The sequence below is a fragment of the Piliocolobus tephrosceles genome, chromosome 3 (genome assembly GCF_002776525.5).
Source record: "Piliocolobus tephrosceles isolate RC106 chromosome 3, ASM277652v3, whole genome shotgun sequence".
NCBI classification, from domain to species: Eukaryota; Metazoa; Chordata; class Mammalia; order Primates; family Cercopithecidae; genus Piliocolobus; species Piliocolobus tephrosceles.
In genome coordinates this window covers 143,580,226-143,605,189 of record NC_045436.1, presented here as the reverse complement: position 1 = coordinate 143,605,189, position 24,964 = coordinate 143,580,226, and the positions used below count along the sequence as shown (strand labels likewise).

Below are 24,964 nucleotides of genomic sequence, written 5' to 3'. Positions count from 1 at the left end.
TATTTATAACTTTTCCTAAATTAGTAAGTCCATTTAGGTTTCTAAAAGTGTTAGGAAGTGATGGGGCTAAGGAATTTGTCTGCCCACCTCAGCCGCACCACACAGACACACACACACACACACACTCTCTCTCTCTCTCTCTCCCCACCCGCCCCCCACATCCCACCCGAATTAAAAACAGCTTTGTGCATAATAAAGGGCCAAAAAAATTCCTAAGATAAGTACACAGCTCTCACCACTTATTTGCATTGCCAGCCCTGACCCCCTACAGACAAGTCCCTGTACTTAAAACCTCTAGAACATTCATTTTTATAGTATTTGAAGATTGGTTCCCCAAGAATTGTGAATAAATTTTAAAGAACAGTAAGCATTTTGGAGCTGTTCATTCCCAATCATTTAAACCACATTTTTCATGAATAAGGTCCAAGGTGGTATTTTTGTGGATTTTTCACAAGGCTACCCCCTATGGTAGGTTACTGGGTGATATAACTCACACAGGGACATAAGAAGGAACAAAGTCACCACAGATATACTGGAGTTCTTGAGGAAAATGTAATACATAAATTTTAATGGGTCATGGATTACTATTACCAAGTCTTCATTTTAATAAGAGAAAAAAGGTCAAATATAAAGAGAATATATTTAAAAATTCTGGAAAAAGAAGGAAACAATTCCACAAGAAAAGTCTACAGACAACACAGAACTTCTCTGTAAGTGGAGGCAAAGCGAGGCTGATGTCTTCATTTCTGGTGAGCTGCTCTGGCCCAGTAGGCTTGGAAGGCTAGTAGCAGCTTGGGCCTCGGATATTCAGGACCTACACAAATTCTACTGACACAGTTAAATCAATCCAGATGGGTAGGTAACAACAGTACTTGAATGAATCCTTAGGAAATACTATATTCCAATTTAGAGAAAGAACAAAGCAACTGCAACTCTCATTTTTTTATGTACAATAGCATGCCTTTAGGACATATCTGGAAGGAAACCCCTTCAGTGTATATCTCAAGAGTAGGGGTGCATTTCAGAGTTGAAAGGGGCCTTGGGCCTAAAGTGGGTTTCCAATAACTTCTTGGGAAGCTGGACTATGCTCTGGGACACAAATGAGACAATTGTTCCTTACCCAGCCAATGGGGTATAATATGGCAACTGTCACCTCAGCATTGGTGGTGTGGATTGACTGGAATTAGATACAAACTCTTCAAAAGCAAAACATACCACTTTTCAATTACAAGGACTCAAGAAGAATTAGTTAGTTTTCATCACAGCTGGTGTTCCAAGGCTTCTGGCATTACACTATGACCCTCATCCTTAAAGGAAACAAAGTATACTCATTCCAAAGGGTCTCCAAGAGCTTTGGGTAATCACTGTAAACCCCAAATGTGCTACAGATACAAAGGTCTTGAAAATCTGTTTCTACCTTTCATATGAAATACAGCATATTATATAAATTCTCTTTGTACCCTGAATCTTGGCACCATCATACAAAGTTTCTCCTTCATGGCATAGATTTGCTCAGCATCAGTTTGACAGAAAACTGTTAAGACATGGAAGCTGGCCAGTTAAGAATGTCAGACTGTAGAAACAATACTGGCATAAATGGCCAAATCTATCATTAGTCTTTCACCATATGTTCACGGAACGATCACTCTGTGCAAATTTTAAAACAACATGTAATTACTTCAAGGATTACAGGAAAGCTTTTGGAGGATCTGAATGAAGATGACAGTTCAGGGTATACTTCAAATGTCCTTTAGAATTCAAACACTCTAATCATGCAATTACAAAATAATGAAAACACCAAAAACATTCCCTCAGGCTGGTGAGTTGAACTAGCATATTTAGCCAATATTTAGCCACTACAAATGCCTGGGAGATAAGGTATACCATAAAGTAGAGGAAGTAGGGAAAGAAGGGAATGGAGGAGAAAAGAGGGGAGAAGGGAAGCACGAAAGACTTCACCTTTTCTGCCTCATTTCTTTGCTCTCTTTGCAACAAAACTCATTGAAAAAGAAGTCTATATTTGCTATTTTCAACTCCTCTTCTTCCATTTTCTCAAACTTACTATCACCAGACACCTGTTCTAATCAGTTTCATGATCTCCACTTTCTAAATGTAATTATGTTAGTGGTCAGTCTCATTGTACTTGACCATCAGCAATATCAGACTCAGTTTTGGTCCCTCTGCCTTGGTACGGTTTCTTCACTCTCCACTACCATCCTATAAACTTGGTCTCCATCTCTTTCACTAGTGCCCTTGCTTTTCCCAACATAACGTTGGAGAGTCTTAGGATAGTTCTTAGGTCTCTTTGGTTTTCTGTCTATACTTTTTCATTCTCAGTCATTTCTTCCATCCTCGTAGCTTTAAATATCTATGCCACCTACTTCCAAATATATCTCATGAACCCAGACTTCTGTCCCAAACTTCAGATATATATTCAACAGCCTCCTGGACATCTCTGTTTGGACCAGACAAACTTATAAATTCCAAAACTGAACTGCTGATCTCTCTTCCTCAAAATCCTCCAACGAATTCCCATTTCACTCAGAGTAACATTGTCACAATGGCCTACAAAGCCCATAGGATCTGGCCCTCTATTTTCTTTAGGCCCTTCTTCTATTACTCTCTTTATGGATCACAGCACTGCAACCACACCGCCCTAATATCCCACAATTATTCCAGGCACTTTTCCACTTGAAGGTCATGTAACGATAGAACTAATAATTTACACTGACTACTCCTTCCATCTGGAATCATCTCCCTCCAGATAGTCAAAAGGCAAACTTCCTCACTTCCCACTCATCACTGCTCAAACGTTACCTTTTCAATTAGGCTAACTGTGACCACCCTGACAAAAAGTTCTTCCCTTCCAAAGACACCCAATCTTCCTTACGCTGTGCTAATTTTTTTCCCAAAGTATTTATCACTTTCTAACATAGTATAAAATTTTCTTATTTCTCATCTTATTGTTTGTATGTTTGCCATTACCTTACTGCAAGAAAGTAAGCTCACAAGGTGCTATGGTCTGAATGAATGCTTGTGTCTCCTCAAAATTCATATGTTGAAACCGAATTCCCAAAGTGGTGGTATCAGAAGATGGGGCCTTTGGGAATGGAATTCATGCCCTTATAAAAGAGGTCTGAGGGCCTCCGCCATGTGAAGACACATACTGGGTGACACCAATGAGAAACAGGCCCCCAGCAGACACTGAATCTTCTAAGAGTACCTTGATTTTGGACTTCCCAGTTTCCAGAACTGTGAGCAATAAATTACTGTCATTCATAAATTACCCAGTCTAAGATATTTTGTTACAACAGCCTGAACAGACTAAGGCTTAAGGCCAGGAATATTTATTTGCTTTGTTCACTGTTGCCCCCTTAACACCTGTAACTGGCTTGGCTGACTAGGTGTTTAATATGTACTGGTTGAATGAATGAGGAAAGGGGTAGAAGAGAAGAAACAAGAGAGGCAGGAAGCAGGTAACAAAAAGAGATCAGATGACTATAATTAATAACACAGGCTAGAAAGAGCATTTGAAATTTCATGGAGGAGACAATAAATTATCCAGTACAACAGACCCTTTGAAGGTAGAGTCTGAGCTCCTCGAAGCATCTCAAGGTCACAGGAAAGGACCCAGGCCATGCAGATGGAATAGTTAAGCCTATAACATGAGTATTTTGGCCAAAGAATAAGCCACAGGTAATTCTTACTCCCATTGTTTACCCACGAAACAATGTCCCAGAAGCTTGAAATATCTCTGAAAATATCCTCCTGCCAGATTGGCAGGAACTCTGGGAAGTCATCAGCTACACTACATGAATGGATAAGATTCAACATCTTCACAGAAAGACTCAGGGTAGAATAGAAATGCTTTAAAAAGGGTTTTGAGTACTCAAACTTAGCACACAAGAGAATAATATGTATCCAGACTTGGATGACACAGCAATACACTATGACACAATGGATTCTGTGTTTTTAAGAAGACTGATTTTACATACCCATGTCCATCAAGCCTTATGTTTCCAACAAAATCGTAGAGATGTCTGTTTGGGCTTTCACACTCTATTCTGCCAGAAATCCTCATCAAACTGTCAATGTCTTTGATATCTGATGTTGCTGGTAAGCCCTGTTTGGAATTTTTAAATAAGTAAAAAGTATATTAAATAGGTTGTATCTGGGCAAAGAGGAGGGATTTTGAATTCATCCAAGTCTTGAGATCTAAGGGATCTCATTATTTTTATAAGCAATTCTCCCTTACTCTGTCAAATCATAATTAAGAGATACCTTCCTCCCTGATTTGAGCACAGGTTTTAAGCACAAGAATAGGGCACCTTTATGAGAGTTCTTAAATATGTTTAAGAGACTATAAGCTAGTCTCCAAAGATAATTTGAAGTGAGTCCCCAAAGCACCATTTGTTTCTGAAAATAAAAGTTATATTTAGCACTATACAGTCTGTCTTCAGAAACTAAAAAAGATGAAAAATAGATGGAATTTGTGTTCAAAGAACATAGCTTTGTTTCTTTTTATTCCACTGAGAAAGGAAACTCCAAAACAGGGTTTCCCTCTGGCCCACCAGAAGCAGCTGCCACTGAGCAGGGCCCTCACACAGTGGCAGTCTGGGTCCAGGCCCTCTGTGATGATCTAGTTCCAACACATCCCGACCCTCCCAAATGTCATTTTCATCTTTCATCTAGAAACCAAGGGCATACATTTTTAGAGTCCCTCTTAAAACTTTAAAAACTTCACAGTTGTTTTTGTTTGAGATGATATGAAAAGTAAATATAGAAATGTTAACTATTCCCCAAGATGAGTTTTTGAACGGCAATAGAAAGTATGACTTTTTAAAAAACTTTTATTTTAGGTTCGGGGTATACAATGGAGCTTATGTAGGTAAACTTGTGTTATGGGAGCTTCTTGTACACCTTTTTATGTTCTTTTTTTTTTTTTTTTTTTGAGACGGAGTCTCACTTTGTTGCCCAGGCTGGAGTGCAGTGGCATGATCTTGGCTCACTACAACCTCTGCCTCTCGGGTTCAAGCAATTCTCCTGGCTCAGCCTCCTGAGTAGCTGGGATTACAGGTGTGTGCCACCATGTCTGGCTACTTTTTGTATTTTTATTAGAGACAGGGTTTCACCATTTTGGTCAGGCTGGTCTCAAACTCCTGACCTCGTGATCTGCCTGCCTCGGCCTCCCAAACTATGATTACATATGTGAGCCACTGTGCCCAGCCTTGTACAGCTTTTTAACATGGCGAAGTCAAATTATAATTTGAACCAGGTGAATAGGAAAAAGTTAAAACATATCAAAGCCTTAGAACTACTATTATCTGAGTGTTAGCTATTACATAATTAAAAATATTACAAATAGTATCTATAAGACAGACCACATTTACCCAGACAAATACATAGGAGTCTTCCATAATACTTAACAATATCAGTTTATAAAACATCTTCGTTGTGGTTCCATGGGAACATATTTGCAATAGGACAGATTACTTCAAGACAATAACACAAAGAAAGAAGCCTTAATTCCATGTAATAAAAGAGCAGTGATTCTATATACTTGTATTAGATCTTACCTGCCTAATTTTCAAGTTTGTTTCACCATCTAAGTTGGATGTTTCAATGTAGCACATGGCTTGGGGCTCACTGTAGTTTGGAGTTGAGAAGCACAAAGATTTAGTCGGGGAAGAAAAGCATAACAACAATTTATTTAAATGCTTAGACTCACTGAAGCCTTTCATTCTAGACAAAGTAATAGTTACCTAGCTTCTTGAAGATTTTCATTCTAACAGCAAGATGCTGTGAGGCAGAACCCATGCACGACAACTCATGGATTAGCTTTTCAGCCAGGACCAAAAGCAATTTCCTGACAACAATCAGTAATGGTCTTCAAGATAATGCAAATGAATAGATTTGCACATATTTAAATTGTTCATCCACATAGACACAACACAGACTGTATCTGAAATGTAAAGCAGTTTTGTGTCTGGATTTATCTTTAGCTCAAAAACACCACATGAGATTTCATGCTCATGGCACACATGTAAATTGGTTAAGAAAGTGGTTGATGAGAAAATTCCAGATTGCTAGTTCTACAAACCTGCGTTTACTACCCTTTAGCTATGATGAATAGGATCATATAAACCATAATATTTAAATGTTAAGGTTATTTAAAAAAAAAGTAGTATGAACAAATTTTACAATGAAAGTGGATATATAGCTTTCTCCCTCTGTTTTCCACTCCTGCTCTCCTATTAAAGTTCCTTAAGAGATTCTCACAGCGGTAAAAACTAAAACTAAAATCAGTCAGCTAGGCCATATTGCTCCTTGACCTGAACCTAGAAGATATACTTCATGGGTTCCCTACCAGTGTGTCTTAGTAAAATCTGGTGTGTGGTGGTTGGCATTAGGGGTCCATGTTTCCAGTTTTATCATACCACCACAGCCCAGACTGTCTTATCTTTCCTTTTCACATGCTGATTTGACCTGCCCAGCAACTACAGACATGTGAGTTTGTAGCCCAACTGTACAGTCTGATCCTCAATTCTAAAGAAAAGCATTCTAAAGTTAATCTCATTAATGCCTGGTTATATAACAGGCCTAATTTACTAATATCACATAAGTATTATAAATGTAATCTCTTATAAGCATGTGTACTCAGCTAGAAAGAAAAAATTTACAAATTACAAACACCTGGAATTTTCTAATCAACTTCCAACCTGTACATGTGCAAAACAGACTATTCCAAGTTTCAGAAATGGGCATGTAGCTTAATTCTTTGGCCCGAAGATTTGTGAAAATTGCTTAAACACACAGACATTAATCAAAAATATTTTACTGATTCATTTTAAAGTAGCTCTGCAAGTTCTTCACTTTACTCTATGAGCTTTCTTTCATAAAAGCTGCTACTTTTTCTGAAAATTAAGTCCTTCAATATTTATATTTTCACTCTATCACTTATTCAAAATTTTAGTTTTTAAATCACTGTCACAATAGCAATTTGGCTCTGGAAATTGCTCCAAATTTGTAATTTACTTATGTATACATTTGAAACATAGTTTATGAATTTATAAAACATATCTTCTGATAATATAGAAGCATGATGACAAAGAAAATACTAAATGACAATGTTGATTCCATATTCTGACAATTAGAATAACATTCTAATTCTACTTTTTTTTGTCCATAAAGTAACTTATCTAGGTAGGTCTTTAAATGGCTAGGAAGTTAGGAATTTCAAATAACTAAGTTCTGTTTGAAGCTGGGCTAATAAAATATGCATCGAAATTGAGAACATTCTCAACAATCACTTAAGACAGCAGTTACTGAAGCAATTCTTAATAGTGCTGTGAAAAGGCAGCAAGAAGTCTCAGATAAGGAATCATGCTAGATCATAAATATTTCAGCAAATTATGATGATATCTAAAACACAAACTAGTCAAGAGAGGCAAAGCAGGCTTTCTGATTAGTAAGTGAAAAATGAAACAAGATGCATATCACAATACAGACACTAGTAGACAGCTGAAATTGATCACAGGAACGTGCACTTTTTCACTAGATACAAGTGGGATAAAAGTTGATCGCAAAGCATGCGGTACAAAATGTGCAACATCCAGTTTTGTGCAGGGGGTCCTCTATAAACCCTATGAGCCCAAATTATAGTCACAATCGCTGGAAGGATTTTACAGAACTTACAGAAAAATTTAAAATACAAGAATAAGACATATTTATAATCTAATCAATTTTCAATGACTGTTTCATGAAAAGCTTAACATTGTTCAAAATAATATTCTGGAGAGATAATAAATTCAGCCTTAGTACTTAGGCATGTTATTAAATATGAATATATATTAATGGTACATAGGAAATTAAAATCTACCTTCATTGTCATGCCTCTTAGACTCCTATTGATAACAGGAGTTCAATCTGCCCAGCTGAAGGACAAGCATCACTCAACATAGTATTCCAAAATACCTTTAAAACATCTGTGAAATGTCCATCACCAAGCAGTATAAAAAGTTTGTGTTTTAAAGGAAGAGACACAGAACTCAACCACATTTGGGTGCAACTGTTCTCTGGTTTACGGTGAGGACCCACATACACGCATCCTATACGACTCAGTGGTTCTAACCTTGAGGACAGACTGATGAGATCTGCTGGGAGATGTTCCCCATTGGTCACTTTCACTATCTCCCCCACTGCCACCTACATGTCCCAGTATAAAATAAGTAAAATGGCAAAAAAAAAAAAATGAACAGAGAAAAAAACAAACAAACAAATGGACAAGAGAGACAGAAAGTTCGAAATTATTATAGAAAATAATACATGTTAATAAGAACATTTAATGCCATTTTTTTCAAAACTTATTTTGATCAGGTCTGAAGCATAAGAAAACATTTAGTATTTGAGGGTTATTTATTTGCTTTCAAGCCCAATTAAAATTTTTAGTGTAAAAACTTAATTTTTAAAAGTTTACTCATAAGCTTATAAAATTAAAGCATATTTTATAGAGAACTACATTATATTCTAGATTTTTCTTTCTCAAATTTCTCAACCTCATGCCATCTACTGTATGTCCACAGTATTCCAACCCTGACTTAGTCATTACCAAAAAAGGAAGGAAATAATGATGAAAATTATTTTTTAGGGCTGTGATAGGGTTTTGAAAAAAAAGTATACTAGTTCCCGCCCCACTTAAAAAAAAACAACTATTAAAAACGTTCTGACTCCAAAATATTTTCAAAGTTAATTGAATTAAATATCTTATTAACCTTAATGCCAAGCTGCAAAGACACAGGCCTTAGGAAGTCAGAAGGCATAACTGGCCTTTTGAGTTACTTAGCAATTAATGCATTGTTTTGGAAGGGTAAGCCTTTGAATTCAGAGAAATTTTTTCAGAGAGGGTATGAAATAGACATGCCAAGAATATGGACTTGAATTAACAGCTTGAGTTATTTTACCCTACTTTATACTTTCTTAACACATAAATGTATTCGTTATTTATTAAATGCTAAAATCTGTTTCATTTCAAAATGAAAGCCTATGAAACACAGTAACTTTCAACCATATTCATGCTTTAATTTCAAACTACCTCACAGAAGATGCACTCTCAGTAATTAAAATTTAAAGAAATTGAAAATTAAAATATTATAAGCAGTTGTTTACTCTTACTGCTAAGTGGTTGCTCACTTGCAGGTGAAAACCATCATGTACTTCTTTTGACAGTGGACAGTGTAACGATAGATTAGGAGTATTCCAACCCTGACTTAGTCATTACCTAAAGTCAAAATTTCTCTTTCTGTTAAATGATTAAACGCTACTACCTATTTCGTGAGGTTAACGTAGATTCAAAGGAGTTAAGTAATGCTAAAATTCTTTGAGGGAAAAAAAATCCTGAAAGGTGGTATTCTGTTACTTGGATTGAAATGTCTAACAGCACAGCCTTTATTTTGAATTCCACTCAATAACAAAAAGCAACAAATCAGATAATCTTTTAAAAATATAATCTTGGAGGAAGTTAATCACTGTGGAGACCATATTAACACACAGAAACTGTTTTGATAAACTGATATTCATAACCACCAGTAAGTGTTTTTTAATGTTTATAAAACAAGTTCTGTAAAAATGGTCTAAAGTTTAAGAAATACAAGTAGCTTGCTGGGGAGTTTCTGAAATTGGATACAGTCAGACAGCAAAGATTTTGAAAATTTCCAACTTAAGCTTAAGTATAAATTCAGGGCAGTAAAGTCGACTATCTTCACATTTTTGAGCATCAAAAATAAAAATTGTATTTAATGGTTCGGTGTATATGATTCATTCTACAATTATGTCTCTAAGAGTTTAATCGGGAAAACAATACTTTCCCAAATTGTTAGAAGCTGTTACTATCATTTTGAACTTGCTTATACAGTCACGTGACAATGACAGGTGCAGCTTCTGAGGAAAGGATTGTTAGGCATTTTTGTCACTGTGCGAGCATCATAGAGGGTACCTATACAAACCTAGATGTATAGTCTATAGGCCATATGGTGCAGCAGATTGCTCCTAGGCTACAAACCTGTACAGCATGTTACTGTACGGAATAGTGTAAAGAAACAGTGACACAATAGTGAGTATTTGTGCAACAGGAGTTTTTCTGCTCCATTATAATCTTATGGGACCACTGTTGTGTATGTATTTTGTAACTGACCGAAATGCTGTTATGCAGCACACAACTGTAAAACATTCAGATGGCCAACTGTCCAATACATTCATCACATTTTTACTTAATAAAACTGAATGGACACCACTCTGTAGGGTACTCTTAAAGCTTATCAATGTAAACAAAAAGAATTGGGGAATATTAGAATTTGATCATTTAATCCATCTTAATATAAAAGATGTGAAACCAAGGCATGAGAGATTAAGCAGTTGGTTCAAAATCACCAACTCAGAATAAGAATCCCGGCTTTTCACTCCCTAAGGAGAGCTCTCTCTAGATACTACCTAGAACCTGAGACAATGACAATAAGCTCTCCCTCAAGCTAATTCTCAAGATGCCAAGAATGGATGGTTAGCTTTACTCAGTTTTAGAGATTTATCCTGATAAAGTTATAAGCAAAGGAAACTAAGAACAGAAAGGGTGATTTGAAAACATCTATATCCATTTTTCTGAAAACAAAAACCTATAGGTACATGGCACAAAAAGATACAGAAATATAACTACCTGCAGTTACTTTAATTGGTTGTAGACTTACTTCTATAAATATCTAGATTACTTTTACTTGTTCAGCTAAGTTTCACTAACTTGTCATGAATTGAATCACTTTAAATGATGACCTGATTAAATAGATTTTGAAAAAAGGACACCATCCATATTCATATGTGGATTTACAAATAAAACTGTCCAAGGAAATGATGATAAACAACCTCTAAAATATTAAAAACAATTTTTCTTAATTTAAAATAGGACTAGTTTATAGTTTTTAAACCTAAAACCATTTGGAAGTCACATTCTTTAAAGGGTAACAGTGCCATATGAATACTAATTCATACTGAATACTAATTCATGACTAAAATATGAGTAAAATGAAAATTATTTAAATTAAGTAACTGAAAGAACTTAAGAGAAAGAGCGAAGTACTTTTCTGTTGGAAGAGTATGGCATTTCAAAAGGCATGATGGCAAAAAGAATCATTCATCCATTTTTTAGTACCATTCCATCACAATAATCAAGAAACTTTGCAGGGATTTATGATGAACAAGGATTGAAAGATAAAAAAAATCAATAGAACTCAATCCATGTATTATATAAAATAAATGACAGGAAATCTTAAAAGAATTATGATCCCCACAAAAGGATCTGGATAGATTCAGAGGGAGAGTAGACTCTTAATTATATTTGAATGATAAAGTATAGTACCTATCACTTATTCTATATGGCAAACATGAAAGAGCCCTTTAAGTCGAATCCATTTTTTAAATGTTTAAATAAAAATTATTAGAGAGGTTTTAAATTCTTCGTTTATTCCTTATTTCCTTGGAGAAATCACAAGGTCAATGCAGGGTAGAGAAACCATCCCCTACACTGTTTGAGCATCAGTAGGCATCTCTACCTTGATGAGAGAAGCACAGTGTCAGCAGGTATATACTCTTTGCCTTTTATTACAACTATATCTCCAACATTTACCTGAAAGAAAACTGGGAATTGGTTAATTATCTGCATTGAAAGATAGTTACAAATATACAACCCATTGTAAAAAGCACAGAATACAGTAAAAATAGTTATTGGCAAACAAGAACCTCTTATCTTCACAAAATGGAAGAAAATTATCTAGGAGTGAGACCAGGGTTGGAGGAATCCTTTAAAAATTGGACATTATATATTGGATATATAACTTATCTTGATAAAATCAATCTATTGTATCCACTTAATTGACATCTCAACTTCTCATATCCTCTCTTTGACATAAAAACATAAAGGAGGAATTTACCAATATAAATCTTTATCCTATTTAAGGAAATCCCAATGCAACTGGAGATGCTATTATATATAACTGCTCCTCACAATAATGCTTGTGAAACTAGTATTGCTTATAACTCATCCTCTGGAGAGAAAGAAAATGAGTCTGAGATTCTGAGATTTTTGCTTAAGATGATGGGGAGTTGAAGAGCTTAGACTCAAATCCACGTCTGACTGTCTGCAAATCCTGATTTTGCATAATTTTGTGAAACTATCAATGCATTTTAAATTAAAAGTTAATCTCTTCATTTTACTACCTCTTAGCATTTTTCTGAGCCCGGCATAAAGACAAAGACATACTATGTTCAAAAACTGTTAGTAATAATTTAAGTGACAGATGTGTCACATAGCTTTTGGCAAACAATACAATAAGCAACAACTTGGCTTAACTGAGCTGACCAAGTTACACTGTTAGCCGCTCCCCTTACATCATGAAAGTTGACTTCTTGGCTGGGCGCAGTGGCTCACGCCTGTAATTGCAGCACTTTGGAAGGCTGAGGCAGGCGGATCACAAGGTCAGGAGATCAAGACCATCCTGACTAACACAGTGAAAGCCCACCTCTACTAAAAATACAAAAAATTAGCCGGGCATGGTGGTGGGCGCCTGTAGTCCCAGCTACTGGGGAGGCTGAGGCAGGAGCATGGCGTGAACCCAGGAGGCGGAGCCCAGATCGTGCCACTGCACTCCGGCCTGGCCAACAGGGCGAGACTTCGTCTCAAAAAAAAAAAAAAAAAAAAAAGAAAGTTGATCTCTTAGTACTCTTAGTAGACAAATGATCTTAAACATGAATTTCAATATGTAATAGATGGAAAAAAAGACTTTTTAAATTAAAGCCTGTTTGTTCTTCCCCCTCCCTACTTTTCCTTGAACTCTAAAATAACACTACTGAGAGTCAGAACAGAATAGTGTCCTTTGTGGGAATCATAATAAGAAATTACTGCAGAGGCAGCCCACTGCGGTCTATTATTTACCAAAAGAAGAGGTTAGGAAAGGTTGGGGCAGGGGTATTGTCTTTCATTTATGTCATGTATGTTTAGTGTCCAAGTACGGAAGTTCTGGGTCTCTTGATTCAAAAAATAATTCAGGTGAAATCTGAAATTCGCACTAGCTGAAACTGGCAAATTACCAGGGATCTCGGAATCAAACACCCCCTACCTCACAAAAGGGCAAAGATGGAAAAATTAAAAACTCCAATATAAATGAACTGGTCCTTAAAATAATGTGCTGTGATAATACTGTGATTACTCACTGACAGAAAGATAATAAAATGTAAATTCTCTGTAATCATGACACTTAGAATGCATCCAGGTTACCATTTAATTGTTCTTTAATCACCTCCTGTGTGTTAATGTTTCCTCTTAAATTCAACTGTGTGCTTCACAAAATCAGAATCATACCCTCTACACTATCATGTTAGAGTCTAACAGTCAGATTTAAATCCCTAATTGATTGTGCTGCTTTCCAACATCTTTACTCATTGTAAGACAAAAGAAGGGCTTGTGGTTATTAAACTCAATAAAATAGTAACAATTTATATGGTACCCCAGTGGCCTGGGAAAACCATGGGCTTACTAAATGCTGAAGTTCTTACGAAAGCATGCTAAATCAATGAATGCTAAAGTTCTTTACTGTAAGGAAAGCAGGGAACTTAACTCCTTAGGATGCCTATGTTTAAGATCAATTTCTCAAAAGACATCCAAACACCTGTCTTTCCTTTTGGGTTCTGAGCTCCCAATACAGCATTCCCCTTCCAGTCTAGTGTGTCCATAAGACGAACCAAGAGAAGAAAAAGTCAAGATGACAAAAATGCTTTGATCATATATATTCCAATTGGAGGAATGTCACGATAAAGCAGTTTTAGTCCCTAAAATGCCAAAGTTAAGGAAATATTTAGGGCTTTCAGTCCACTACCTACAGCCTTCTGAAGTCACTGATATTAGCAACATTGAGGATTATGTAGAATAGTAAGATTATCAGACTGCAACAGCCTTATTTAAAAATCCAACTATTGGCTGGGCGTGGTGGCTCACACCTGTAATCCCAGTACTTTGGGAGGCCAAGGCAGGTGGATCACCTGAGGTCAGGAGTTCAAGACCAGCCTGGCCAACATGGTGAAACCCCGTCTCTACCAAAAATACAAAAATTAGCTGGGCATGGTGGCGGGTGCCTGTAATCCCAGCTACTCAGGAGGCTGAGGCAGGAGAATCATTTGAACCCAGGAGGCAGAGGTTGCAGTGAGTTGAGATCACGCCACTGTACTCCAGCCTGGGCAACAGAGTTAAGACTCTGTCTCAAAAAAAAAAAAAAAAAAAAAAAAGAAAGAAAGAAAAAAGAAAAAATACACACATATTGTGGTGGAGGCTTCATGCATTAAAGTGGCTTTACAGAGTAACTTTTACACATGCCTTCAGCCCACCATATCATGCTTCCCTAATAAGTCAGAAGAATATGTTGATTCCAAGATTCTTCCGCTAAATTCTCCACCTGCATACATCTCAAAAACCTGTGAACAGTGTTAGCTGCACCTCATTGTAAAGAAATAATCTGTGGTGAGAGCAATGAAACCAGCAGCTTACAGTTCAGGAGTCGCAGTGTAGTTTCCTACATGTAGGGCTTTGTGATTACAATACTTTCTTTTAAAACTATGTATCAGCAAGCTAACCTTTTGCAACAGGGAAAAGATTTCAGGGCAGTAACTGGAGAGAGAAGCCATTAACACCTCAGAGCTGAAGTCTGTCCAGCTGTGAATGATTAGATGTATGCTAGGCAAATTTGTAGGTCCTTTGAGGGCCGTTGAAGAGCAACCACAGCAGCCACACATTTAGAAAGGCAGAGAAAGAGCCCTGAAGTAAAGCCCATTTACACTAAGGTCTATCATATTGCCTTGGCATGTAGATGACACTCTTGGTTCTGGTTTACTGATTTTATTTTTAATTGCACAAAATATCATATAAGCCAAAGAAAAGACTCGCCTCACAATCTTGTTATCCCAACAGGTAAGGCTGCTTTTGTGCCTGTTCACTTGTTCAACGAACAATTTACAAAGCCAGTATTTCAGGGTACATAGTACTATTTTTTTTCACCTATGATTATATCTTATGATACAGGAACCGGGATTTGTCTTGCTTGATGCTTTAAGCTCACTGCTTGGCATATGCACTCAATAAATACTTGTCAAATGAATAGTATAATTTTTTCTGTGTTGCTATACCATGTGACATTACAGATTTTACTTGTCACAAAATATGAGTATGCCGTAATTTATAAAACCTTCCCTATTGTTGTATTTCCATATATTGTAGTTTTTTGCTATTGTAAGTAAATAATGCTACAATAAACATTTTTATACAAGTGGAGATATTCTCCAACTTTATGATTCTTTTCCTGGGATAAATTTCCAGAATCCCCTTTTTACAGTTCTCAATACAAATAGCCAAACTGCTCGTTCACAATAGGATGTAAATAAAATATTTCATAAAAATAAAAAATCTGAAATACAAGTTTGTTTTTATTTATTGAATAGGTAACAAATGAAACTTCAATATGGTTTAAATTTGCAACTTTTATTAGGTTGAATATTATACTGAGTCTGATTATCATATTTCTGGTTTACTGTCAAGTTTTCTTTTTTATATAACAGTGATCTTAATCATTTGTCCTATTTGGTGCAAATATTTCACATAGCCTGCCTACTTATTTGTGGCAGTTTTTGTTGTGTATTAGTTTTAAAATTTATATAACCTAATTCTACAGATTTTGAGATATTGCTCCTCTTCAAATATTAAAGCCTTTATTCTATTTGTATGTTTTCTAAAAACAATGTTTTAACATTTAACTCTTTTAGTCAGGTGAAATTTATTTTAGCATAGGTTGTGACTTAGTTACAAACTAAATATTCAAATACTATTTCTTAAAATTGCTAATCTGTGACAACATAATTCTTTAAAAAGTAATTTTTGCCTTTTTCAAATATTAAACAGGCTTTATTTCAGGGCATTATATTTTATTCTATACTATTTAAATCTGCTCCATGTTATTCTACTCATCAATGTCTAGTTTTGCAAACAATCCACAGTATTTTAATAACTTTTGCTTTCCATTTCACCTGTAGTTAATCTTAGCACACTGTTCATTTTTCCAACATATATTCTACTTTCTTAACTGTTTATTTTGGCAAATCAGATGAAAAATATAGTCAATTCTTGAGGAAAATATAATAATTTCCCTGGGATTATATTACTTCATAATTTGGAACAAGTGATATTTCACTTTTAATTTTTCTGGGAATATGACATATTTGTAAATTTGTATGAATCTTGAATATCAAAGTTTGGATGCTTTCTTTAGTCATACATATATGTTAAACTTACTTGCAGGCATCCCATAAGGCCACTGGGAATGAGACCTCTTCCTCACTTTATTTTCAAACTTGATGCTGCCAACTTAAGAGTGATGTTAACTTTTTAATATTTTCATGATTTCATCACTGAACCAACTTTTAGTGATTCTAATTAGTTCTATAATTCTAATTATTAAATAACTTCAGCTCTTTTGGGCTGGATGACTTTGGCAACACTTTAAACTCTGTCCTTCTCTATCTCAAAATGGGATGCCCAGGTTAGGTGTGCCATTGACCTGTGAGATGACTGAAAATGCTATTATTATGGGTAATCCTGGCTGGTGATTTGCCTGTCAAAAATAGGAAGAGCAAGAGTTACAATAATCCAGGTAGGTTAGCATAATCTTGAAATAAAGATTGTTTATTAGGAAAATAAGACATTTTAAAGGTTTAGAGTGAAGTAGTACATTATTATCTCCCGACTTTCTATTTTCTGAGGAAGCAGCCTAGGTTATTTACTAGCATGCACATTTACTTTAACTACACTAACAACTCTAGGTAAAATAATATTTATAATAAAATTAAACTTATTATACTTGATTACATCCTACCTGATTATATCCTACCTGTCTTCTTTCTAAAATGTTTAAATTCACAGGTGCCAGAAAAGAGTAGAAAAGAAATTTATTTTGAAATTGCTTTTAGCATTTTTGTTTATTTTGTTATTCTGAAAGAGAGATTCCTGTCACAGAAATAAATAAAGCACACCAAGGTATTTTCCTGTTTGTTGCTCTCATGTCAAAAGCCAAAGGAAAAAGAGAGGTCAATTTTCAACTATATGAAAGGGGAGATGTCAGTCTCTATTCTAGCCACTGATGGAAAATCAACAGAAATTTAATTAATTTTTGATTGGGGGGTACAAGGTATCCCCTGCAGAAATAAAAGATGACCATGACAAGGTAGAATCAAGGGCATGGACTTCAACCAGCTGGGAAGTACTGAAGTGCAAATAAACCACTGGTTACACTTCGATTGTCCTAGCAAGATACTGTCCTGTGAGATACACCTCTAGTGTCCTGGCAACCCCAGGAAATAAAGTGGCCTAAGAAGGGCAGCGCAGCCTCCAAAAAGTCTTTTACCAAGTTACCAAAGCTATTAATTTGTGGATGACTAGATTTTAAATCTTCTTCCAGAACTAAGGGAGAACTAATAATAATTGCTTACCTTTTGAAAGGGAAGTCTGAAAAGAATAAACACCTGAATAACATTTGTTAAATTACGACTTAACCTACTAACTGCCATGTTAGAGATCCTATAAACAAATTAACCTTTGATGTTATATAACTGACTTCATTAGAAAATAATATTTAATTTGTAAGATTTTTTTTTTTAAAGGAATCAGTGGTAAGCAAATGTAATTAGTCTCACTATATGAATTTGAAGTAACATATGCAGAAGTAAAATATCAGAACTCAAATTCTTATTTTTACTTGGACAGTAGATGATTAAAGCAAAAAATTACAACACAAAACAGGTCATGGTTAAATAAAATCTATGAAAACAGTACTCAAAATATACTATGAAGAAAACAAAAAGTTCTAGATATTATTCTTCAAAGTAAGTCTTTCTATAATATAGCAGAAATATTAAATGAATGTGACTGAAGACTCCATGCATGTTTATATTACTAAAAAACTTTTATATTAGTAAAATTCTTGACATTTGCTTCTATTATACAAAATATTATATCTACTAGAGTACACCGCTATGCATTTCCTCTCCTGGAACAAAAGAAAAATCAATGCATACCTTTTCCCAGTGGACAATTTCCCAAGCACCATTTCTCAAAACTGGAAAGAGAAAAGGTGACATTTTAAAGAAAAATTTTTACTATGAAAAGGCCGTTTCTGATGGAGTAATCATTTTAAACAAATAGCTTCAGTCAAAATAACTAGTAGCAATTTTTATAGGCTAAAAATCTAATTATGATAGCAAGAATATGTAAAATTACACAAAGAATTAGAAACAATCAACGTATTTTAGATCCTACAATAACATATCTACAACAGAGAGCAATCTCATTGGTGTTACTAAGGGCTTTCTTTAGCACACAGAGGAACTATGGGGCTCAGCTGGAGGAGAAAGCCACAAAAATGATGTGAAAAAGGAAGTGACAAGCTTAAAAACATTTCAGATGCTACAAGAGTAGCAATGTTTAAAAAGAAGAATCACAAGCACAGAGTAATAGATTTCTAATAGTTCAGTAAAAATTTAACACAGAAAGCCAACACAGAAAGAATTTGCACCTTTAGGTTTACAGTAATGCAAAAAGCAAAAACAAAAAACAACCCAATTTTTTTCTTTCCTTTTTTTCCCTTTTCTTTTTTTTTTTTTTTTGAGACAGAGTTTTGCCCTGTCACCCAGGCTAGAGTGCAATGGCGCAGTCTTGGCTCACTGCAACCTCCACTTCCCAGGTTCAAGCCATTCTCCTGCCTCAGCCTCCCAGGTAGCTGGGACTACAGGCATGCGCCACCATACATGGCTAATTTTTGTATTTTTAGTAGAGACAGCATTTCACCATGTTGGCCAGGCTGGTCTCAAACTCCTGACCTCAAGTGATCTGCCTGCCTTAGCCTCCCAAAGTGCTTGGATTACAGGCGTGAGCCACCGCGCCTGGCCCTAAAAATCCAAATTTTCTATATTTGGTTTTCTGGAAAAAAAAAAAAAAAAAAGCAAAAGAATTAAATTATGATGGGGGGTAGGTATTTCTTAGGGTTTTGCTACTGCTTCACATCAGTAGGGTTACTCAGCATACTTTTTTTTTCCTGTGATGTTATCTATAACACTGAGTATGCTAATAAACACCAAAAAATAAAAATAAAAATAAAACAGGATAAGAGAGTATGTGAGGTAGCAAGCACAGCACTTAGTACTTAGGGAGAGAAATATGTCAAGGCCCATCAACAAATTATCCAGATGTAAATTCTATGAGGGAAAAGCATTTAATATTTGTTTTAATATTACATTCCCTGGAAACAGCACAGTACCTGGCACACAGTACTCAGTAAATATTTGCAAAATGAATAATGCATAGGTACAAAAACATTTGATTCAGTTTCTTTTGATATTGGGATAGATGAAGGCTGAACCCTCTAAAAGTATCACAATAATAATATCCAAAATGTTAAATAGCAAATTTAATATTAATTACAAACAAAAATGTTTTGAAATCTGTGTCACAAGATAAATTATTTAAATTAAAATATTATCTTTTTGTGTCTCTAAATTCCCTGAACATATGCATTGTGTCTTAACCATTTTTTATTTCTTGTACTTGCAGCACTTTTGGTATATAGGATATTCAGATGCTTATAAAACAAATGAATGAATACCTCAGAGTGCATTTTGGTGAATCAATTTTGTTAATTTTAAAAAAATAATTTCAAGCTAAAGAGCTAAAATAAAGTATTTTCAGTATAATATCTTAACTGTATAAGTTAAAGTGCCAATTTTTACAGTACGTAAAACAGGTATGGACCAAGGATCTAAAGTACAGGCACCTTAAATTGATCACTATCCCGAAACAAAACTCTAATGCCTGCAGAGCTCACCCAAACTGATCCCTGGAGTAAATCCCCTGCTCGACGTTGATCATGGAGCAGTAGGGGTTTGGAGCTTCTGACCCAGAGTCAAAAAAACCTCTGGTAGAAAAGCGAGAGGTGCTGTCTCTGCCAGAGTCCAAGAGTATGTCCCTAAAAATCAGTTGTAACAAAGCATAAAGAATAAATGAGGGCCGGGCGCGGTAGCGCACGCCTATAATCCCAGCACTTTGGGAGGCCGAGGTGAGCGGATCACCTGAGGTCAAGCGTTCGAGACCAGCCTGACCAACGTGGTGAAACCTGTCTCTACTAAAAAATAGCAAAAAAATTAGCCAGGCATGGTGGTGCACACCTGTAGTCCCAGCTACTCAGGAGGTTGAGGCAGGAGAATGACTTGAACCTGGGAGGGGGAGGTTGCAGTGAGCCAAGATCACGCCACTTCACTCCAGCCTGGGTGACAGGGTGAGATTCCGTCTCAAAATAAATAAATAAATAAATAAATAAATAAATAAATAAATAAATAAATAAATAAGAGCACACTCCCCTTTAATCATGTAACCCAGTGGCTACAATATAATGAGAGAGATGGTAACAAAAAGAGATGGTAAAGTCCTGTTCCAATCAACTACACCCAAGATCAACTGACAGAATGACTGGGCTATAAGTTTGCATAAATTTAGAAAAAACTGGTCAATAGTGTCTAGAGCTCTTTATTGCCATTTACTTCCTTCTGATCCTATCTCAGTAATTCTCCCAGCTGTAATACTTAGTTTTAAAAAAAACTATCAGTGTCCAATATATCTAAAATCAAGATATTTGACATGACGAGTAAGACTTCAGATTAGACAGGATGAATAAGCTCCGGAGAACACACTATCTTCCTGGAATTTGATTTGGGTCTCAAGTCTTCCAATGCATGGACAAGCTATCTTTCTCTATTTATTCACATCTTAATTTTTCTTAGATATGTTTTGTAGTTTTCTGTGAATGGGTCTTTCACTAGATTTAATTCTTGATTTTTTTTTTTCTTAATATCATGAGGGTTACTTTTTATTCTATTTTCCAGTTGTTGGCAGTATTTAGAAATGCATTAAATTTTTGTACAATGACCTTATCATCCTGTAATTTTGTTACATTCACTTATTAGTTTGGGTATAGTTTTTTTTAACCTTTGTTTTGTTGTTTCTGTAGCAATGCTTTTGAAGCAACTTAATTTCTCTTTGTTAACAATGATGCATTATGACTTTTTGGCAGTTTTATTATGCTCATATGCCTCCCTGTTTAACCCTTCTTAAAACTCTTACAGAAAAATGCCTTTGAACATCTGGAATAATTTTTACTACTAAAAACATCCTGTTGATTTTGTGCCTCAAGCATCTCAAAATCTGCCAATATTTTAAAATCTTCTCTACCATCATCAGTATTAGCACCCCTAGTTCCAGGAACCACCCCCTCCCAACTGGATGTCCTGTATTACCCTCAGGCTAGTTTCCTGCATTCATTCTTAATCTCTTTCAAATTCAGTTTCTACAATGTAGCTATAAGTATTATCTATGATGATTTTACATAAATGTAATAATTACACATTATTATGTATCAGTCCATACACACAAACTTGGGTCAACCCTTGCTCAGAACTCTTCAATTGGCTTCCCTAGGTTCAAAAAATAAATCCAAACATCTACAAGGCCTTTCATGAAGCAGCTCTTGCCTTTTTCCCATCATTACTTCTTGCCACTCCCAACACATCCTCTTTTTATGCCCTCTGTAGTGAGCGCACCATGCTCTCTGCTATCTCAAATCCTTTGCACATTTCCATGCCAAGAATTCTCTTTCCCTCCATCCCTACCTAGTTAACTTGTACATACACATTGTAGATCTCAGCTTTAACAGCACTTTTTCAGGGGACATTGTGTTGACACCCAGTCCTTCCTCCTCACCCCCAAATCTAAATGAGCTCCGTGCACTTTTCCTTTAGAGCACTTATCACAGCGTCACAGTCTTACTGTATACTTAATTAAATAGGATTATTTAAGGGCTGTCTCTTCCCCTAGATTGTAAGATCCATGACAAGAGAAACCTTCTCTGTTATACTCACTGTTACCGTTCCAGTGTTATCACACAGCACACACCGACATAAAGGTGCTCAGTAAGTACTAGCTGGGTGGAATGCTGGATCCACTAATGTTCTTATCTGTTATAGGATCATATGAGACCACTGTAATAGTTATAAATTTACTAAAGATACAACTCCACTACCTAGTAGGGCTCATGTTAAAAATAACATACACAGGACATCTAATAAATAGTTATATAGGAAAATACTTTGGCAGTTCCTCAAAAAGTTAAGCACAGTTACTACAGACCCAGAAATTCTACTACTAGGTGTATACCTAAGTGAATGGAAAACATATGTTCACACAAAACTTGTATATGAATGTTCACCAAAACATTATTCGTAATAGCCAAAGAGTAGAAGCAACCCAAATGTCTATCAACTGATGAATCAATAAACAAAATGTGGTATAGCCATTAAATGGAATGTTATTCTGCCATAAAAATAATTTAAGTACAGATACAATGACATGACTGAATCTTGGAGATATGCTAAGTGAAAGAACCCAGACACAAAGGGCCAAGTACTGTATGATCCCATGTACATAAGATGCCAAGAACAGACAAATCCACAGAGACAAAAGGTAGGTTAGTGATTGCAAGGGACTCAAGGAAGAAAGAAAGACTGCTTACATGTATAGGGTTTCTTTTTGGATTGATGAAAATGTTCTAGAATTAAGGTTGCGGTGATTGGTGCATAACCTTGTGAATGCACTAAACACCACTGAACTGTATCCTTCAACATGGTGAATTATATGGTATGTGAACTATAACTGAATTAAAAAATAGCTATATAAAAAGATGCCAATGAACTATTTTAACATTTGTTTAAAATAGACATCTCAGTTTTATAAGTGACTAAACTGATTTTCAGTGCAAGCAGTTAGAAATGGTTATGTAACCTTCAGAGGCAGTAACACAAACTGTTCTCCGGTATCAGCTCAGGGCCACCCCTTCCAGCTCTGTAATTTAATCTAGCCCTCCTCAATATGCTGCGACTTTGCAGATGTTTGTTAGTTCACACGTAAAAATAGCCTTGATCCACTTTGTTGGGTTCCATTTAACACATGGGAAGTGTCACAACAGGCTTCTCATATCCAACAGATTATGCCAGAGTCTTCACTCAATAACGGATAGTGGAAGCCAGTGGCACTTACGTGGAAAACCGCCTCCAAAACGGCTGCACTTCTGCTGTCCTGCTCCAAATCTGCTTGACGCCTCCATCTTCTGTATGTGCTCATTTTCCCTCAACCTTGCTCCGATTAATTTTCTCTCCAGGTTTAAACTTATTTACCTCCTTTCTCCAACTGACCTTTTGTGAATCTTTGTCTCCAGTCAAGCAGTGCATTCTCCTCTCTACCCAAATGTTCCCTCTCAATTCATTATTGGAGAAAGACTTAGAAAAATGTGGCATACTCCCCAAATGTACACATCTAAGAAACTTTTAAATACATATTCTATATTTTCTACCAAATGACAAAATCAATACATGCTTCCAGCAAGACAGGTATGTATACAAGGTAAAAGCTGACATTCCTCTTCTCAAGGCCACTTTCTCACAGTAAGGAGTACTAACTGATGAATCCTCACACACCTTCCTCTAGACAAACATGGACATTCCTGCTTTTTCTTTCCCTTTTAAAATTTCTCTGCCACTTGGTTTTCCACTCAACATGCCATAAATACTTTAATGAAAAGCAGAGATATTTAATTCTTTTTTGGAAAATACTCCGTGGCATAGATGTGTCAATTCCAACGGGTTGGGTAATTAAGCGAACTCACAGGACTTCACAGGATGTATTCACAAAAGACTTTACTCAAGGCAAAGGATATGGTACAGCAGGAAAATGAAAGCCCACAAAAGCATCAGAGGCCTGAGAGACTGATAGGTACAGCTCCCCAGGAGCCCTTCTCTTTCATCCTCAACATGAATTTCGAAGCTCCATGGTATTTTTGTGAAATCTGAATTTCAGGAAAGTCCAGGCAAGTTTCCAGTGGGGTCTTTTCCACCCACTAGTTGACTAGCCAAGGCAAACTGTGTAGCCAGTAAAACTAGTTAAGCCATCAATCTCTGTATATGCTTAAACTAAGTAGAGAAGTTAGTCTGGGGTGGCTACAAGGGAGTTTCAAACCTTAAACAGCATATTATAATTCACTAGCTAGTCCGTCTCGCCCTTGTCTTAGGCAGTGTTCAGCATCACACTTCCAGGTGTCCTAGAGGTAGGCACAGAGCTGTCCTTGCCCTGTGTGAGACAACTCAATTTTCCACAACAGCTGCATCATAAAGCATTCAACTATTCTCCCCCGGTGCAAATTCTCACTTCTATTTTTTTCCTACTACCAAGCAATGAAATATATTCACATGGTTATATCCTGTAAGATAGAATGCCCCAAAGAACATTGCTAACTCCAGGACATTTGAGTTTGCAGTTTCACCAGATACAACCAGATACCCAAGAATCTACAGCACTCTACACTTTTACCAGCAATGCATAAATTTCCACTGACTATAAACTGAGACAAGCACAAACTTAACAATTCCATGAATTTTGTCAATCTGATGAGTATTTGATATTTATTCTGAAGGCTGTAGTGGTCTGGATTAATCAAAGTATAAATTACCTTTACATCCCTATGCTGAGTTGGAATCCTAACTAAATAGAGTAACGCTTCTTTGAAAGTATTACAGAACCTTGCTGCTCAACATTTGCTGCATGGGCCTGCTGCATCTGCAGTGCTGTAGGCTCCTTAGAAATGAGAACATACTTCTATCCCACCCCCCATTTGTTTTGTTCTTGAAATACAAAACCAGAACACAGAAATGAAGAAAGGAAATACACAAACTTGAGGCTAGCCTCATCTTGGAATATAGATGAGTATACTCTGTTGAAGTTAAAAGTCAGCTCACA

The 24,964-nt window shown here is 36.0% G+C and overlaps 1 protein-coding gene across 3 annotated transcripts in view; it reads right to left on the bottom strand.

The window, feature by feature from the left end:
* Positions 1-24,964, bottom strand: part of ATP8A1 (ATPase phospholipid transporting 8A1) — a 268,024-nt gene that overhangs the window by 185,434 nt on the left and 57,626 nt on the right. For 2 of the 3 annotated variants that reach the window (XM_023224492.2, XM_023224493.2), the window contains 4 exons: positions 18,151-18,191; positions 11,595-11,668; positions 5,577-5,646; positions 3,996-4,123 (listed from right to left, as the gene is read on the bottom strand). In XM_023224492.2, the coding sequence (XP_023080260.1) occupies positions 3,996-4,123; positions 5,577-5,646; positions 11,595-11,668; positions 18,151-18,191 (313 nt within the window). The remainder of the gene's footprint in view (positions 1-3,995; positions 4,124-5,576; positions 5,647-11,594; positions 11,669-18,150; positions 18,192-24,964) is intronic. The other variant, XM_023224494.2, reaches the window with a different exon arrangement.